Source organism: Blastomyces gilchristii (genome assembly GCF_000003855.2).
Source record: "Blastomyces gilchristii SLH14081 genomic scaffold supercont1.32, whole genome shotgun sequence".
In the NCBI taxonomy this organism is placed as follows: domain Eukaryota; kingdom Fungi; phylum Ascomycota; class Eurotiomycetes; order Onygenales; family Ajellomycetaceae; genus Blastomyces; species Blastomyces gilchristii.
In genome coordinates this window covers 323421-339955 of record NW_003101651.1, presented here as the reverse complement: position 1 = coordinate 339955, position 16535 = coordinate 323421, and the positions used below count along the sequence as shown (strand labels likewise).

Below are 16535 nucleotides of genomic sequence, written 5' to 3'. Positions count from 1 at the left end.
GAACACAGCTGATGTTCTTTTTTCGGGGTCATATATATATATATATATATTATATATATTATTATTATTATTATTATTATTATTATTATTTATTTTAAATAAAAAATTCTATTTTTGCTTTGGGTAGGTATGGTATTGCTGCGAGTTGCCGAGATTGCAGAAAGCCAAGTGTAGTTGGCAGTTAGTTACAGATTACAAGGAGGGTCGTTTGTGTCGTCGATATCAAAACCGGAGAGGTAAGAAGAGCTTTTTCCTTGTTGAATATGCGGTTCTGACAGTAAATGAGTGACGAGAGCTAGATTTCCAAGGTGTGGCTACTGTGTGTCTCTAACACATAACTAATTCGCACTCTTCTTTGATGGCTGGAAACTGCTCCTACGCAGCGTATACTGACTTATGCTTATGGTCAAAACCCATTTTGTTATTATTATTATTATTATTAAACCTGTGCTTACGCCGAATGTCAGGAATTTAACTTATCTCCAAGCCGACAATCCTAGAGGCAAACATGTGGTTGGATTTTCCATTCTCTCTTTGCCTCTACAAACTACAAAACTACGGAGGGAAACACGTCAATCAAGACGAATATCCTCTCTGCCTCAGAGTTACCTCCTCCTGAAAGGAATGGAGTCGTTCTCGAAGCGATACTTATTCTGGCGATGTTCAATGCTGGGCTGCACGTCCCATTGAGGAGAGATTGTAATAAAGCTTCCTCGTCAATCAATGGAGATCCAATTGCGAGGGATAGCTTTCATTCCCTATGTGGATATGGCCCCACCGCCCTAGAGGCATTGTTTGCTTCCTGCATCGATACAAAAACCTTGGAGCAGAGCCAACAATGCGGGTTGGCAGTTGAATTCCGATCTACTACCTACGGCAGTCCAGATTAAGCAGTGCTCAAGCAAATCGCAGTATCCGGAGCTGAGAAACAAGAGCTCAAGTCCGCACGGTTGCGACGACACTCGGACAAATTCATCGAGTTGATCGCTGCAGTGGGCCACCCTGTCAACGCCACAATGTCTTTGGGCCTTTTTTCTTACTCGCTAGTTATATGCAGCAGCAAGACGCAAGACGCAAGACGCAACCTGCCAACAACGCTTAGGAGCCAATCTTTGTTTCCATCCAGCCCTTTTCCATCTCCTTCAGGACAGCTCCAGAAGTCGAACTTTTACTATTCCACCCATTCCTGCGGGTGTGGTGCTACACAGAGGAAGACCCTTTGTGTACCCGTTTTTCCTTTGGTCTTGATCGTAAAGCATGGTCAACTCAAACTAGCAATTTCTCCGTACACCAAGGCCCTGATGTTGTTGCACTTCGGAGAATATTATCCAAAATGCCAAGAAATCATTACACTTTGTGTCCCAAAATGTTTTTTGAAAAATTCAGATTGCTGTGGAATGACATGACTTCGGAAGAGGGATGATCTTTGCATTCGATCTCCGCAGCTTAAAAAAGCAGTATCTCGCAGAGCCAAAGCTTCGGAGCTTGTTGCTTCGACGGAACTATATGCTGGGGTGTTAATTTGCTTGGTTGAGGAGTGCACATTGCGGCTAGGGATGCGTTGCTGCATAGGCGCTATTCGTCATAACAAGCTTTTCTTTCCTTTGGGTCTATCCTGTCAGTTATTATCGCAAGCTGTGCGCTGCTGCTTGACGTGTTTCTCACCCTCCTTTCTGTTCAAGAATCTTAAGACGGCCCCTTTCTTCCGTCCCCCATCCTGTGTAAGTTTGAGGGCTCGAAACTAGTATGTGCCATATTGTGTAACCTCAGCATCTGACACACCCAGTTGAGCTCGTGCACAACCTGAATAATTCATGAGGCGACGACAGATACAGCGCAATGACACGCACCTGTCGTCGAGCTTTCGCCGTCCTTGCGGGGTGCTTCAGGCATAGGACATCCCGCAGGTATGACCTCCACCACGCCAGCTCAACATGGTCACGACGGCAAGACGTCGAGGGTTGGATTGCATCCGTCAGAAGTAGTTGCTGCAGCAGAATCAATGGGTAAGCGCACAGCGGCATGATCTACATTTGTTTAACGCTACCATGACAGCTAGCAATTGATGGCTTTCATTCTCTCTTTCAGAACTCCTGCACATGACTGACTCGGCCCCCGACAATCCCCTTTAGACCCGTGTTGCTGGGTACTGTGGCTGCTAGAAATCCATACACACTATATCTCTTCTTCTTCCTTTTGTGGAACTATCTTATACCTGTTGGGATTCAGACCCTGCGCCGCTTTTCGTGACAACAGCGTGGCTTGAAGGTTCATCTCTTATATTTCAAAACCTCGCAAATGATGTCTCACTATCGTATTTATAGTATTTTTGCTTTCATAATTGGCATATGTTTCATTTTGCGCAATTTACTAGATTTCAATGTCTATATCGCAGTACCGCCTGCGTGCCTCTCTCTCGTCCAAGGTTTGCAGCAGAGAAAGGAACTCTTTCTTGCCTTCAAGCCCTGTTTCCCTTGGAATGAAATTTATCATAGATCGACCTCCTGGTCTATGAGAAGGAATGGGCGTTGAACTTCTGTTAACAGTCGTATCTTCAGATTAGACCTATTGCCGCGGGGACTGGGAATTGATAGGGCCAATTTTCCTTAACGGCCTTGAGCGTTTGGAGCTGGTAGTTGGTATGTCCGGCGGATTGGTAGGATTGCGGCATGTCATCCGCTTATGCATCTACACGGTTACCCTACGAGATTCCTCATATCGGCGCTGGCGCAATGGACCAGAGTGAAGGGTCGCAGCCTAACTATGACCATTCGGAAAAGCACGTCAATTATTCGAAGCAATATACCGATAACTCCCTCTCAGGTCTACATTCCAATGCGGCAGATCTCACGAGGAATTGGAACTTTGAGAGGGCTCAATCAGTGGAGGAGGGAGACGCAATTGAAAGCAAAAGTCAAGGTCTGCATAGAGAAAATTCAATACAGCCTTTGAATTACGAGACGCCGCAGAATGTGACGTTAGAAATCGCAGCTTCAGCACCCCTCGAATACGGAAAATTTGCGCCGCCAATGCAACTTGAGTGTTTTCAGGCATCAGCAGGTGATTCTGCAACACATCTGGATTCATCCCATGCTTCTACTCATATTATGGGCGGGTTTCGGGTAAACGGCGCACCTCAGTTCTACAGCACCTCTCCTACCTTCTATCCGCTCGCGAACGCCGCCTCTACCATATCCGGTATAACTCCTTCGTCAGAGGACCCTTGTAACTACTTTGGATATCCTGACGCAGCGGCCCTTTCTTTTCCTGACCCAAGCGTTTCCCGCTTCCTGGGCTTGCCTTCATTAGCCACAGGAGGTTTTCCGGCCATAACCCCTAGCCACTCTCATATGGTTGATTCAAAATCGTTGACCGAGGCATTTCAGCAAAGAGAACTGCGATGGTGCCGCAACTTACCTCACAACAGACCTCCGTACCGATCTCAAAGGTTGTTACAGCCCGATCCCAGCAAGAATATCAAGAACCCGCAACCGCCTTATTATCCTCACGAACAAAATAGACCCATCCTACAGTCTAGTAACGGATTCAGTGCACCCGAACCGATGAAGCATCCAGACATGGTACCACCCCAGGACTCCATATGGATGTCCCGTTCAAATATACCAAATGATTTTAACAACCCTGGCGGGAGGATTGTATCCGACTTAAAAGTATGTCCTGACATTGCCTTTACAATCGAGGATCAGGATGGCTCCAGTATTCTGCCAGCACCACTCCCTGAAAACGTCACGTACCAATACTCAACTAATTACCCTGCGAGGGAACCGAGCGCTATAGATACTTTAGTAGGTCATCGTACCCATTGTGTGTTACCAATACCTGGTTTGTTGCTAATCGTACTTGCCAGCAGAACTATATAGCAACCCGACCAAACCCTGAAATCAACCTTGGGCCCATTGACATGTCCTGCGCTTTTGTTATATGTCGAATTACAGCCAATGATTGTCCTATTATGTATATTTCTGATGCATTCAGCCGATTGACTGGCTATTCACTCGAGGAATCAGTCGGGCGTGACTGTCGTTTACTTCAGGAACCAACAGGGATCATCGAACCTGCTTTGAGGCGTAGATCCGTCGATGATAGGACCATCCGTCACTTGAAACGCAAAATAAATGCTAGATCCGAGGTCCAAGAGTGCCTGGTCAACTATCGAAAAGGAGGCCAACCGTTTCTGAATCTGCTTTCCGTGGTCCCGATCCGGTGGTTTTCGGATGAGTATAATTTTTGTGTCGGGTTTCAGCTGGATCTGGTAGATTCTCCCCAGGCAGTTACGGGAAAAAATTGTGGTAAGTTGCCTTACCAAGTGAATTTTGTTCCTATCCCCCATTCTACATTCCTAACATCCATCTGCCAGATGGCTCGTATATAGTTAACTACCGAAGATTGGAACTTTCACCAAATATATACGATCCGGGAGGCATGACCAGTTCGCAAAATAAATACCCGCCCTTTAAATATCAAAACCACAGCAATACCACTACCGATAGAGCTAATGGCCAAAGTCCTGTTCCTTTAGGAACCTCCTTGGATGAAGCGATTTTGGGAAGCTCGGAGTTCCTATTCCACATAATGTCAACAACTGGGGTATTTATATACATCACGCCTTCAACATCTGCTATTCTAGAATACGAATCCAAGGAACTAAATGGTTCGACGCTCTCCTCAATTTGCCATCCTAGTGACGTTGTTGCTGTGATAAGGGAGCTTAGGGACCGTGAGCCCGGTTCTGTCGTCAATCTTCTCTTTCGTATTCGAAGGAAAAAGAGCGGCTATACATGGTTCGAAAGCCTGGGATCTGTCTACATCGAGTCCACGCGAAACCAAAAACACATAGCTTTTCTTGGAAAACTGCGGGTGGTTTTCGCCATGTCCCGAGACGAGCTGATGAAGAACGGTGGAATCAACGATGGCGAGATCTGGGCAAAGATCTCACCTTCAGGAATTTTACTTTTTATTTCGTCCAGTGGCAGTGCTTTCCTAGATAGGCGTTCTGAAGGCTTGGTGGGAGAGAGGGTCCAGAATCTGCTGAGCGACGACTCACGAGCAGAATTTGAGAATGCATTGGGCATTGCACGCAGTGGGAAACGAGTCACCTGTAAACATGAATTACAACATCGTCGAGGCCACTTGCTACAAGCCCAGAGCACGATATACCCTGGTGAAACTCCTTGCGGAAGTTCGAAGCCTACGTTTTTGATTCTTCAAATTCGGCTTCTAAAATTGGGGAGGCCTATATTCAGTTTCCAGGCGAATGCGACGACGACGAGGACACGGAAGAAGCTCAACAGTAATACAACGATGCGGCCATCCATTGCGTCAGATTCACACCCGCGCCCCTCTCCAGCCTTGACTCGCCCCAACCACGGGAATCGAAATATCACGACCTCCCAGTCCTCCTCCATCTACACAAGGCAACATACAACCATGCGTCCATATCTTAAACCGGAACTAACCAATATCGCAACACACAATGGACACATCCCTGACCATTCCCTTCTATGTAGACAGTGGGAACACGAGACGGCGGGAAAAGCAATCAGAGAGAGCTGCAACATCTTCGAGGAACTAAACCCGACCCGCGCCACAAACTGGCGCACGGAGCTAGATCATTTAAAAAGACGCAACAGGCTGCTCGTCGAGGAGTTGCACTATTTAACCACTTTGAAAAGGAGGCGGAAGCGGAAAAGGGATGTGGAGGTGCCGGAGAAGGACTGTTCACAATGCCATACCAAGACAACGCCAGAGTGGAGGAAGGGCCCAAGTGGAAATCGGGATTTGTGTAATAGCTGCGGATTGAGGTGGGCTAAGCAGGTGAGTACGGTAACCAGTGTCGTTATATGTGATTTGTTAAGATGCCAGCTATATCTTGTGATATGCATCGTGAACTTACCACACGAATATTGAAGATAAATGCTAATATTTTCAGTTCAAGAATGGTCGAATAACCACAATGCCACGGAAATCTTCTTTGCGTGGAACAAAACCTGTCGAGGCGTCGAAAGCTGTCTGATACGTCGACAAATGAGTCAGGCGTACCAGGGGGATAATGAATTTCATCTTCAATTCTTCGTATATCTGGTCTTCTGTCCTTTCCTGTTCTATTCTTCTCTTTTCGCTTCGCTTCTCTTTCTTTTACCCTTTTTTCATTTGTTAACTAATGAACGATAACATGATAGCGTTTGGGATGACTATAAGACATGATTAATGTGTGACGGGATACTTTGCTCTGGGCTATGTAGATCATGAGGAACCACTATAATACAGATAATGATTAAAATGAAAGCACAAGCACGATTGAAGAGAATGAAAGTTGAAATTAATAAAAACTCAATTCAAGCTGAGATGTTGGCTGTTAAAAAGCTGAATATGCGGAGTATATACACATTATGAGAGTACCCATATGATAGGATTAGGAGATGAGGTGTCAACGTTGCTACATAATGACAGACTAAACGGTTTCCATGTGGAATATGGTATCTTCAGTGGCCTTCGTATCCGTCCCAGAGTTTGATTTTGTATGTATGTACATGTATATACATATACATTCGTCTCTTGTCCCCCTTTTATTACCTTCCTATTTTCACTGTCTCTTCCGTACCTCCTTGTGCATTTATTTCCTAGCATCTATTTCTGTAATAAAATTTCCAGTTTACCGGGACGCCTCGCAGGTCCTATCGTCTAACAAGGAGCAGATAATCTTATCTCTGGATCGTTATGGAGAGCCGGGAACATACTGGACCTGGAACTTTTGATTTCCTATTCGGGACGAGCTGATATACAAAGGTTACTAGATGCATTGCAAGAGCAAGTAGCAATAGGCTGCGTGGACCGAAATTTCCCCGAATGCGAGAGTTGTAATGGTCAGGTCGCTAAATCCCTTCAGCTCAGATAGAAAAGCTAGAAACCAACAAGGTAGGGAAAGCGTCTATATATCATAAGGTTAGCAAATAGCTTTCTTTCTTTTCTACAAGCGGGCGACGATCGTTCGAGATCACCCCCCCGGCGGGACCGATTTAAGGTATTCAATCCTGGCCAGGATATATTCAACCAAGTAAATCAAGAGCAAATGCCAGTCCGTTCGGCTTCTTGCAGGCATTGTGTTTGCCGCTAGAAGAAGAAGAAGAAAAAAGGAATCAACCTTGCGCGTTCGCCATGTTTGGTTTGTTCCACGGCATTCGGATGTCTGCGCAGGCGTGGACTGTTTCTTCATATCCAGATGGGAGACACAAGGATGACCTAGCGTATAGCAATAGGTGGCTGTATGAGAATTTAGCAATATGTATAGGTATTCTATTGGCTTGGAACTCAGTACGCGGCAGAGCTACTTGCTGTTTCGCCACAACTTCCCCGGGGGTTGTTTGAGAGCATCCGAAGATGATGCTCTGTGTGGGTTTCAGGATTCATGGGATCAATATGCGCGTGGCAAGAAAGTTACATAAAATAAAATAAAATGAAATAAACCCTGAAAAAAGTCGGTACTCAGGAAACCGTCTGAGAAACCTTTTATTTATTCTTCTATATAAGCGTAAGGATGGAGGCAGTCGTAGGTATAATAAGCGTGTGTCCTGCCAGTCTCGCAACCGATATAAGTTCGCTCTCAGCCGGATATTCATCAGTAGATTCGGAACACCAGAGGCAGGATGGAGCACACCTCCAAGGGAGCAAACTGTTAGAAGCGGTACACGTAGATGTGATGTGGGATGTGCAAGTCTATAATAATTGAAACGCGGGAGGATCGCGAATTGCCACAAACGGCAAAGCGCGCCAACCCTGTTGGTGATGAGTTTAACCTCTGCAAAGGAACAAACGCCAACAAAAACCTGGCCAAGCTACTATGGCTCAGGACGTGGAGGTTATTTTATTCCTGATGTGAGTCCTCCTGTTATTTTCTCAAAATTTATGCTATGATTCATTTTTACTGTTAATCCTCTCCAATTGCGCCTGGATGAACCATACATACCCGCTTTGAGCTGTTCTGAGTTTACCCCAGACAGAACCTCCACTCCAGTCTAGACTCTAGCCCACTTAAACGTAACATTCGTGACCTGTCATACCCTGCGCTGCGCCAATTACCGTCGCGTTGGGTTCCTGCATTGAGCAGGTCGATTATTAAACGCTCCATCCGACATATCTTCGCTCCCGAAACCTGCAAAACATCGCGAATTGCGTGGGTGACGAGGAGTGTGGGGGACGCCGTCGTCCGTGTTTGCGAACCACAGATTCAGTTTTGCTCTGTTTCTGTTCTGCAAACCAATGGCGGAGACGGTGTCCATTACGATCTGTGGCGATGGTGGATGCGGTATGTTGCATACCCCAATATAATTGCGAAACTATTACTTCTCGAATTCTCAATTGGTTCCTTTCCCTTTCCCGAAATGGTCAAAGTCTGGCGAAGAATCGGGACCTTGGTCTTTATCAAAAGTTATTCTTTTTGTTGGGATAGGAAAAATGTCGCGAATAAGTTAGGGGTTGATTGCTAAATGCTTTTTTTGGTTCCGGGATATAGGAAAGTCATCTATCACGCTGCGATTGGTGCGCAGCCAATGGACGCATGAGTGAGTTTATATTCCCAATTATTGCATTTAGTCTGAGTGCTAGAGGATGACCACTAACCCTGTTGGAGCAACTTAGATATGATCCTACAATTGGTATGCATCAATCCCTCCTACCCACCGCGTATTTCTCTCTTTTGATTCGCGCCCAAAAGTGATCAGGGAAACCAATACAAAAGACAAGATATTTCTTCTTTACAGCATGCTTATACATGCTCGTGGTACTAGAGGATTCATATTCCGTCACCCGGACTGTTGACGGTGTGCCATATTTTCTTGCCTTAACCGATACGGCTGGCCAAGAGGAATATCGTGGTCTCTGGGCTTCCTCAAATCTTAAGTCCGATGCATTCCTCCTCGTCTACGATATCACAAACGCGCCTACATTGGAGGCTTTAGACTACTTCATGGACATGATTGACATTGAGGCAGAGCAACGATTGGAAACTAATGCGCGATTGATGAAAGAAATGGGCCACTTGCGTCATCCAGGAGAGCTGGTTGCTGTTGGCATGGCTCCACCGGTGAGGATCATGGCTGGAAACAAATGCGACCTGAAAGACGCAAGGGTGGTGAGCGCAAGACAGGGATTGGAATATGCTAGGAGAAGAGGTTGTGGCTTTATGGAAACAAGCGCAAGGGAAATGGTAAATATCGAGGAGACATTTGCTTGTAAGTTCTGTTCTTCCAAAAATGCCCCTGGGAAGTGGATCTTGCATGTATCGGATCAGCAAAGTTAGACAGTGTTTAATTATGTATATATATATATATATATTGCGCCCGTGCCCCTATGGCTATGCCGGCTGAGACTAACTTGCTCCTAGTAATCGTTCGTCGCGTCATCGAAGCGCGGCGTCGCCATCATCTCCAACAATTTCCCGTTCGACCACGAACACCTGGTCATTCCTCTCTTGCAGCTCATTCTCTACCCCAGAGCTTATTTTCTCCTGACCTTATTTTATCATCGCAGACCGATTCGCACTCAAGGACTCCAGCCCTCACAGCTAAAGAGAGGGAAATTACGGACAATAACAATAATGAAACAACTGAAAGCTCCTTGCAGAAACCAAGCCAGTGGCAGGGCCTGGGGAGCGCAATCTCCAAACGTATCCGGAGCATGAAGTCCCGGGATACCGTGGACCAAAGCCACAAGTCACCACCATCCACTGACCACCGCGAAAAGAGTATATCTGAAGCGGCAAATCCTGATCCAAACGACCCCCCGCAGCCTAGGGAGGAAGGAGATGATGGCGTCGTAGTAATGAAAACCCAAGGCCATATGAACGACAGATATGAGCCTGGAGGGTCGAAGAAAATTTGGTGGACGTGGCTTTTCTGCCGAAATTAGTGAACTATTTTCATCATCTACTGCCTACATATATCGAATATTCCCAGCGAATTGGTTGTATCAACCCAGGTTTGACCTGGCAACCGCGCCGACTCTCACAGGCCCGTTTCAACCATTCGCAGATTCCGCTTGTTTACACCCCTTTCGTTTTATTTGTGCATATTTTACTACGTTATATCTTTAGTATTCTATCGTCATCACCTCTTCAATTTTTACCTACGGTTTTTGGGCGCTGACTGCATGTTCATGATTCATTGTTATTCCCCTTGTCCTCGATGTTCGGTATATTCCCTTAATGGCGCCGATCTATTTTGTCGGCCAGTCCGCACGCTCTCTATACGATCCGATTTACTTGTTTTCTTTCATTGTCGTTTAAGCTCTGGCGAGCGAAGACCTGCTATATTTCATTTGTTCTTGCGAGCTTAATGCTCCTAAGTCTTTTCTTATTTCCCTGATTGCCAGTCCGGAGTGCTTGCTAATTCGGGCGCCCCTGCATCTACCGCCCTCGCTGGTGTCCATGGAAGGAACCCCACTCCTCTCTCTGTCATGTTCATATCACGTTCCCTTTTTGTCTTTCTTTTCTTCTTCTTTCTTTTTCCCCCCAATTAACCATGTTTTCAAAGTTTCTATTCTCATTCGTTATATATTTCCGGGGTATAAGTTCCTTTTTTGCTTTATATACTTTTTTGCCTTTATTTCCATTACTTGACGTCCGACCCTTTTCTATGTTTCTCTTTGCATCTCTTCGCAGTTTTTTTGGACCTCTCGTTTAGAATGCAAAAGGAGCATCCCTTCTATCAACTATTTGGATGAAAATAAAAGTATATAAGGGCGAGCCTTTTCCTTTGTATATTGTACGTCTTTCGGCTACATTTATTTTTAACAATTATGAATATATACGTATTTAGATCGCTGATATCACGCAAACAGAGACAATGTGCTGCAATACATCTGGGAAGGAGAATGTAATCGTGTACAAGCCGCAAGATTCTAATCTTATCTCCTCCAGCATGTCATATCCAATGCCCAACTACGTCAAAGAAACCTTCAACGAAAAGTCCACGATTCCCACCCCCTGATGAATACTACTAGTGGATAAAATATCCACATCCTCAGCCGCAAATGACGCCGCGTTCTGCTCATTCAACCCACCACTAACCTCGACCAAAAACGAACCGCGCGGTTTCCCCTTAGCCGTCCACTCATCCTTCAACAATTTCGCTGCCCCGGCCACCTCCGATGCGGAGAAGTTATCGAGCATGATAATATTTGCACCTGCAGAGATGGCGGCATGGGCTTCTTCAATGCTGCGACACTCGACTTCGACTTTGGTGGAGAAGCCCGCTGCGGCGCGCGCAGCCTCGACGGCGGTGGGGATGGCTTGGGCTATTGACGCTGCCGTTGCGGACTGCACCTGGCCTTTATTGTAACAGGCCCAGATGTGGTTGTCCTTGAGCATGGTCATGGAGCTGAGGTCGTGGCGGTGCGGGTCGGCCCCGCCGACAAGAATGCCATATTTCTCCACGAGGCGGAAGCCGGGTGTCGTTTTGCGGGTTCCGGCTAAGATTCCGTTCCAGGAGTGAGAACGGAGGATGTTGACGAGGGTAGATGTCCTTAGTAGTTTTTTAGTTCTGGTTCTTTGTGAATAGGCCATAGTCCTGGCCGTCTGAAAGGGGAAGTTGGGGGAAGGGTTTACTTCGTTGCAATTCCAGAGCATCGTGCTAGGATGTTCAACGCAACTCGCTCACCCAGGAGGATTTTGCGCATTGGGCCACGAACGATAGCACATACTGTGATCGGTTCGATCGGTTCGCCTTCTTTGACCTTCCACTCAACGCTAGTAAACCAAAGGGCAGAAAGAAAAAGTGATTAGATAGGGTTCCTCAGGTTTGCATATAGGTATCGGTTTGAAGGGTATAAAAACAATGGAGGAAGTGGCTCATACGTGCAACCTAGCTGTGAGAACACTTCATTGAAGAAAGGCACACCTGCTACTACGCCCTAAAATTTATCGTATAAAATTCCAATCAGTAATATGCGAGAAAGAGTCAAACGAGAGATGCGATTTAGAAAGACAAGGATATTCAATATGAGCAAAAGGATAGAACATATTTCTTCAGATATGGTCACTTTTCGACCTTAAGAGTCGATTTATTCATTTTGCTCATGGAGCAAGAACTTCTGAAGGGGCTGAGCGCTGAGACCTTGGGGGCATCATTTAGGGGAATGGCATTCGAATGCATACGGCATCAATGTCTTAAAACATATATGCAACAACTACTACCGCAGGTTGCAACAAAAAAGATAAATCAAATTTCCACTATGATCTGAACCCCCAATTCAGTTTGCTCTGCTCCTGGTGTAGGTGGGTGGGCGGGTCAAAATGGAAAAAAAAAAAAAAAAGCCACTTCTACAAAGGCATCTTCATACCTTGCTCTTTCCCAATAGCTTAGCTTCACCTTCAGCTTCTCCAACGACGAACCCACCATAGTCGAAGCTGGGGCAATCTTCCTCCAGCCAAGCAGTAATCGTGTGCTTGAAATTGAGTGGTAAAAGATGGCTGAGGTCACCGTGCAATGACGCCATGATAGCAGATGGCTTGGACAGCAGCTGTTGGTTAGTTAAAGGCCGTAGGATTAAGTTATTTGGACTGGTTGCAATTGAGGCGATTGGCGGGGATTATTCAGCTGTCAAAGAAACCCAGACACGACGATCTCTCTTTCTTTCTGTATCGTATCAAACGCAGACGCTTCATAGCCGTTTTTGTCTTGAGGATAGCGGCCAAAAACATCCTGACGTCCTTCCGCAGCTCCTGGTCACGGGACTGGCTGGGCGGGGCTTTCTCGGGATTTGTCATCGGGTATCGGGATCTTGAGCACCCGATCTTCCGTCTCCGATCCGAAGGCAGTAGGGAATCTCGCTCATTTACATTAACTTACGGATATCACACGCTGGATGCCGACCCGAGGACGGACGATCAACAAACAGTATTGTGTAACAGAGACAGCGGGAGGGAGGAACAAGTGCAGCATTAATTCCATTTTTGGGATTTGCACTTTTTTTGCAGCCACCGTGCGGCTCTGATAGACGGCTCTAGATACCGACAAGGATTTGTTCGAGCTCGACTGAGTAGAGACCTTGGGCGAGGTAGGAAGACTATGAGATATCAATATTAATATATGCGCCACATGCGAGCTTTACTTATATATCTTGACTCTTTTTTTTTTTTTTTTTTTTTTTTTTCCCAATTTTTTGCCCCCCTATTCCTCCTTTATTTTTATGTCTTTGCAAAACACAAAATTAACTTGGCGGAGAGAGGCCACCGCCCCACCCCCACCGGATGAACCAGATATGCTACAAACTATCCGTGTCCCTTGAAGATGATCATTATTATTCCATATTATTCTCGGCATGCGTGTGCCGCGTGCCGTGTGCCGTAGTTTTGACAAACTTAGACGATCACATGGGTGCGCTATATTCCACCACCACTGCTCGCAAAAAAAAAGATTCAAGTACTCTCCGTACTATGTACGTTTCCGACTTTTCGTGCCAAACGGTTGACCGGCACCAGAAATGACAGAGCTTCGGTTTTTCTCGGAACAGTTCTGAGTCACGAATGTCGGCTCTTTTGTTCTTTTCTGTATTTGCATGCATGCCGAGGTTTTGACAGGGCGAACTAACTCTGTCAAGCTTGTAAGCTCCGTGCAGCTATATCATGACACCTCGTCGGGGATGATAACAGTTGTAGGGCCCTTTTTTTTTTTTTTTTTTTTTTTTTTTTTTTAAGGAATCACTCTAAGTCATCACAGATTCGGTTTCTGAGATGCAGGACCAATAAACCGCTGTGAACGAGGTATGTATATAAATACCAATATGGTAGATTATGCATGTTCCATGAATGGGCAAGGGTCGGAGGTGGGTGCTCTTGCGAGCATGAAGCATCGCAGGCCCTGAAACAGGTCTGGAATGGGATGTGCTGGACACGGCTCTATACCACCGATTTTCTTTCCAACTCCATTAACTTGCTATTGCAGGTTTGAGGGTTGTTCCACGCAGTTAATTTAATCGCGGTAAGGTTCTCTTTGAACGGCAACATCATCCAATGACGACGATGGAGAAGGACGATTGGTACGGTTGGCTGGAGATTAGGAACTGATGGCACTCCAACGCCAAGTGAGAGTAGATTGACCTGGGAACGCTTCGAGCTATTCGTTTTCCGGACCGAGATGCAGCAGATGTTCTACCCCTAGGGGTCACTTGGATTGAATGCAACGGCTGTTGGGTGGGTGAACGATACATCGCCGTTGGACCGGCCATTCTGCGGCATGCTCTGATGCGGTGAAGTATATAGCCTGAAAATCTCACAATGCTTCAAACTTGCTTCTGAACAGCTTGAGGCTGAATCGGCTGAACTCCAGGTGAAGAGAAGAGTGGAGCTGGTGCCATGTTGAAAAACAGATGCCTCAAACTGTTGCAATCTTTCATATCTATGGTGATAGAAACCATGTGAATCTCAACAAAATATAAGTATCTCAGATACAAAGAATATATCCCCATGGGGTTAAATATCTTGAGGTTAGTAAAAGGAACGGAAGTGAATTCCCTTGGGGTCGGGGAAGAAGCCACTCTTTTCTTAGTGTATCCCTGCAGCTCGACGACTGAAACACTTTTGTGGACAATGCACTGCACTCCGTACTTGCACATTCAAAATGAGCAAGAAGTGCAATCATTGAAGAGTGCCTGCCAGCTGCGATATATTTCCGCTATCCGTAATAAATACAATACGGTAAGTACGCGTTATATATTTCGGGACATGTACAGTACCATACATACTGTACGTACCGTACACTGTATTTGCGAAAATCGCCGCCGCTAGTAAAAAAGAAAAAATCATATAAAATAAAATAAAATACCCGCGCACAAAAATATTCAACATCAACCTCAAGGAGCATAAACGAATCCATGCTGCTTTCAATAAGCTGCTCTTGGCCGAACACCGACCCCGAATACGACCGAGCAGACCGGCCGAACCTGTCACCTCTTGACCACTAACTACTCCGTACTCCATTATTGCATTGCATCCTCATATGCTGAGAAGCAAGCCTCATTTGCTTGCGTACCATCAGCCAGATCAATGTGTTGTTGTCCCTATGAAAGACGCGGGCGCAAAGTCCGTTTTTGGTCATTAATTTAAAGGGGTACATGGAAAATGCTTCTGCCTGAACTCCAAGAACGCGGTCTCGGCTTTTAACTTATTAGTGTGGGTTCTGGGAAAAAAACGTGCATCGTTCTTCGTAGCCTCGAGGGTTCAGGGGTTCTATTGGACACGTTATGGATGACAGCAGCACTCAGTCATCGAAACTACGTTTTAAGATTTCTTCCATCTTGTCCAGCTTTGATTTCCTTGCAGTTCTGGAGGTAGATGGGGCTGGGAAGCGCCAATTCAGCTGTGGCTGATGCTTACCTTCTTGCGCGGAAATACCCTGCTCTCCCCTCAGTTGGCAAGGGGATAAGATCGCGAAACAGAGCCCTGGAGAAAAGCTCTCTATGTGTCCTGCCTGACGTTACCCTTCCTTACAGGAGACGTATGCATCTTGGTAAATCGTCGTTTGGGGGAACAGAGTAGACGCTAATTTTGGAACCCGAGAAACGCGAAATCAATGTCGAACTTTGCATCTCCATTCAAAGCTTAGTATACGTCAACTCACAACATGCGCTTGAGTACGGAAATAGACTGGTTTCTTGCCGTGGTTCTGAAATTTTGACCTACATAGCCGAAGCAAGCTCAAGCCCCGGAGCTTCTAGAAGGTCCTCAAATCTTCGAACTCGGATTTGCCTCGCGTTGCGGGGGCCACTGTCATCTTTTTCATCACGAGGACATCCACAATGCCACTACTTACAGAGATGATTCTCGCTGGTGCTGCTGCGAGGCTGCGCCCTCTATCTAAACGCAGCGAGTTGAGAGTCAGATGCCCCATGCAGCGGAAGGGTATAGCAGTCCTTCAAATTAGTAAGAAGCGAAGGACTCGTCCGCCAAATACCCGCACAGACGGGCGGAAAGGAGGCTGTGGCTATGGGCTCTCCTACCCTACCAGGGCTGAATATCTACTGGATTGTGGAATCGAGCAAACTCTCCCGCGCTCCATTAGAAGTCATAGTAGGTTCTGTCGGAACTGATGGGAGAAAAGAGACGAGCGCGAATGAAAGCCGTTTGTCTAGAACAATGGAAGGAGAGGAAGAGAACATGACGTAATTTCATATTGAAAGAAGCCCCCGGAGTAAAATCTCAGCTAGTTCGCTTCATGGAAGTAGGTAGTTCTCGGGTGGATATCCTGAATACGACAGAACCGCATCTATTTAACGGTGGATATCATATCTGAAATAAAAGCCAATACAATGCGTATTTCTAGCTGTTCATTCACCGAAAGCCTTATCTACTGGTTTCTAAGCCTGCTCTCTTTCTGGAGCGCTCTCTGCTGCATGTCAGCCAAGAGGGCGGCTCGGGTCATGGAGTCCGAGAACACCGAAGCACTCACCACAGACATTAAATATATCTGATTGATTATCATCGGGCTCGAGATTGTATGCGCTAACTGACCCTAACTATATTT

The 16535-nt window shown here is 46.1% G+C and overlaps 4 protein-coding genes across 7 annotated transcripts; 3 read left to right on the top strand and 1 right to left on the bottom strand.

The window, feature by feature from the left end:
• The first annotated feature begins 265 nt into the window (after positions 1-265).
• Positions 266-6403, top strand: BDBG_08976 (white collar 1). Of its 3 annotated transcripts, none has more exons than XM_031723813.1 (5): positions 434-1721; positions 1787-3806; positions 3872-4310; positions 4379-5835; positions 5957-6401. In XM_031723813.1, exons 2-5 carry the CDS (start codon positions 2670-2672, stop codon positions 6032-6034), a joined length of 3111 nt encoding a protein of 1036 aa, XP_031581147.1. In that variant the 5' UTR covers positions 434-1721; positions 1787-2669; the 3' UTR covers positions 6035-6401. The 3 variants fall into 3 exon arrangements, with proteins under 3 accessions (XP_031581146.1, XP_031581147.1, XP_031581148.1); XM_031723811.1 differs by having other exon boundaries at positions 456-1721; positions 3869-4310; positions 5951-6401; XM_031723812.1 differs by having other exon boundaries at positions 266-3806; positions 5957-6403.
• A 1133-nt stretch (positions 6404-7536) lies between these two features.
• Positions 7537-12529, top strand: BDBG_08975. 2 transcript variants are annotated; one of them, XM_031723810.1, is made up of 6 exons: positions 7537-8323; positions 8531-8579; positions 8656-8672; positions 8805-9248; positions 9401-10778; positions 10855-12529. In XM_031723810.1, exons 1-5 carry the CDS (start codon positions 8278-8280, stop codon positions 9922-9924), a joined length of 1080 nt encoding a protein of 359 aa, XP_031581145.1. In that variant the 5' UTR covers positions 7537-8277; the 3' UTR covers positions 9925-10778; positions 10855-12529. The 2 variants fall into 2 exon arrangements, with proteins under 2 accessions (XP_031581145.1, XP_002620680.2); XM_002620634.2 differs by lacking the exon at positions 10855-12529 and having other exon boundaries at positions 9401-10840.
• On the bottom strand, positions 9313-16258 carry BDBG_08974 (nicotinate-nucleotide diphosphorylase (carboxylating)). Its single transcript, XM_002620633.2, has 6 exons — positions 15695-16258; positions 15389-15592; positions 12355-15168; positions 11870-11925; positions 11621-11761; positions 9313-11537 (listed from the first exon to the last, which is right to left on the bottom strand). Exons 3-6 carry the CDS (start codon positions 12508-12510, stop codon positions 10955-10957), a joined length of 936 nt encoding a protein of 311 aa, XP_002620679.1. The 5' UTR covers positions 12511-15168; positions 15389-15592; positions 15695-16258; the 3' UTR covers positions 9313-10954.
• On the top strand, positions 15811-16177 carry BDBG_08972 (uncharacterized protein; the record flags this gene model as incomplete). Its single annotated transcript, XM_002620631.1, has 2 exons — positions 15811-15913; positions 15936-16177. The coding sequence occupies 2 exons, from the start codon at positions 15811-15813 to the stop codon at positions 16175-16177; spliced, it is 345 nt and encodes a 114-aa protein (XP_002620677.1).
• Positions 16259-16535: the final 277 nt, after the last annotated feature.

Bases quoted from the DNA above. Each gene is read 5' to 3' on its own strand.
- BDBG_08976 (XM_031723811.1), top strand. From the start codon at position 2,670: ATGTCATCCGCTTATGCATCTACACGGTTACCCTACGAGATTCCTCAT. The intron at 3,807-3,868 runs GTAGGTCATCGT...CGTACTTGCCAG, and splicing joins CGAGCGCTATAGATACTTTA to CAGAACTATATAGCAACCCG. The intron at 5,836-5,950 runs GTGAGTACGGTA...TAATATTTTCAG, and splicing joins GATTGAGGTGGGCTAAGCAG to TTCAAGAATGGTCGAATAAC.
- BDBG_08975 (XM_031723810.1), top strand. From the start codon at position 8,278: ATGGCGGAGACGGTGTCCATTACGATCTGTGGCGATGGTGGATGCG. The intron at 8,324-8,530 runs GTATGTTGCATA...TCCGGGATATAG, and splicing joins CTGTGGCGATGGTGGATGCG to GAAAGTCATCTATCACGCTG. The intron at 9,249-9,400 runs GTAAGTTCTGTT...ACTTGCTCCTAG, and splicing joins TATCGAGGAGACATTTGCTT to TAATCGTTCGTCGCGTCATC.
- BDBG_08974 (XM_002620633.2), bottom strand. From the start codon at position 12,510: ATGGCGTCATTGCACGGTGACCTCAGCCATCTTTTACCACTCAATTTC. The intron at 11,926-12,354 runs GTATGAAGATGC...GATAAATTTTAG, and splicing joins AGCTATTGGGAAAGAGCAAG to GGCGTAGTAGCAGGTGTGCC. The intron at 11,762-11,869 runs GTATGAGCCACT...TTGGTTTACTAG, and splicing joins TTCTCACAGCTAGGTTGCAC to CGTTGAGTGGAAGGTCAAAG.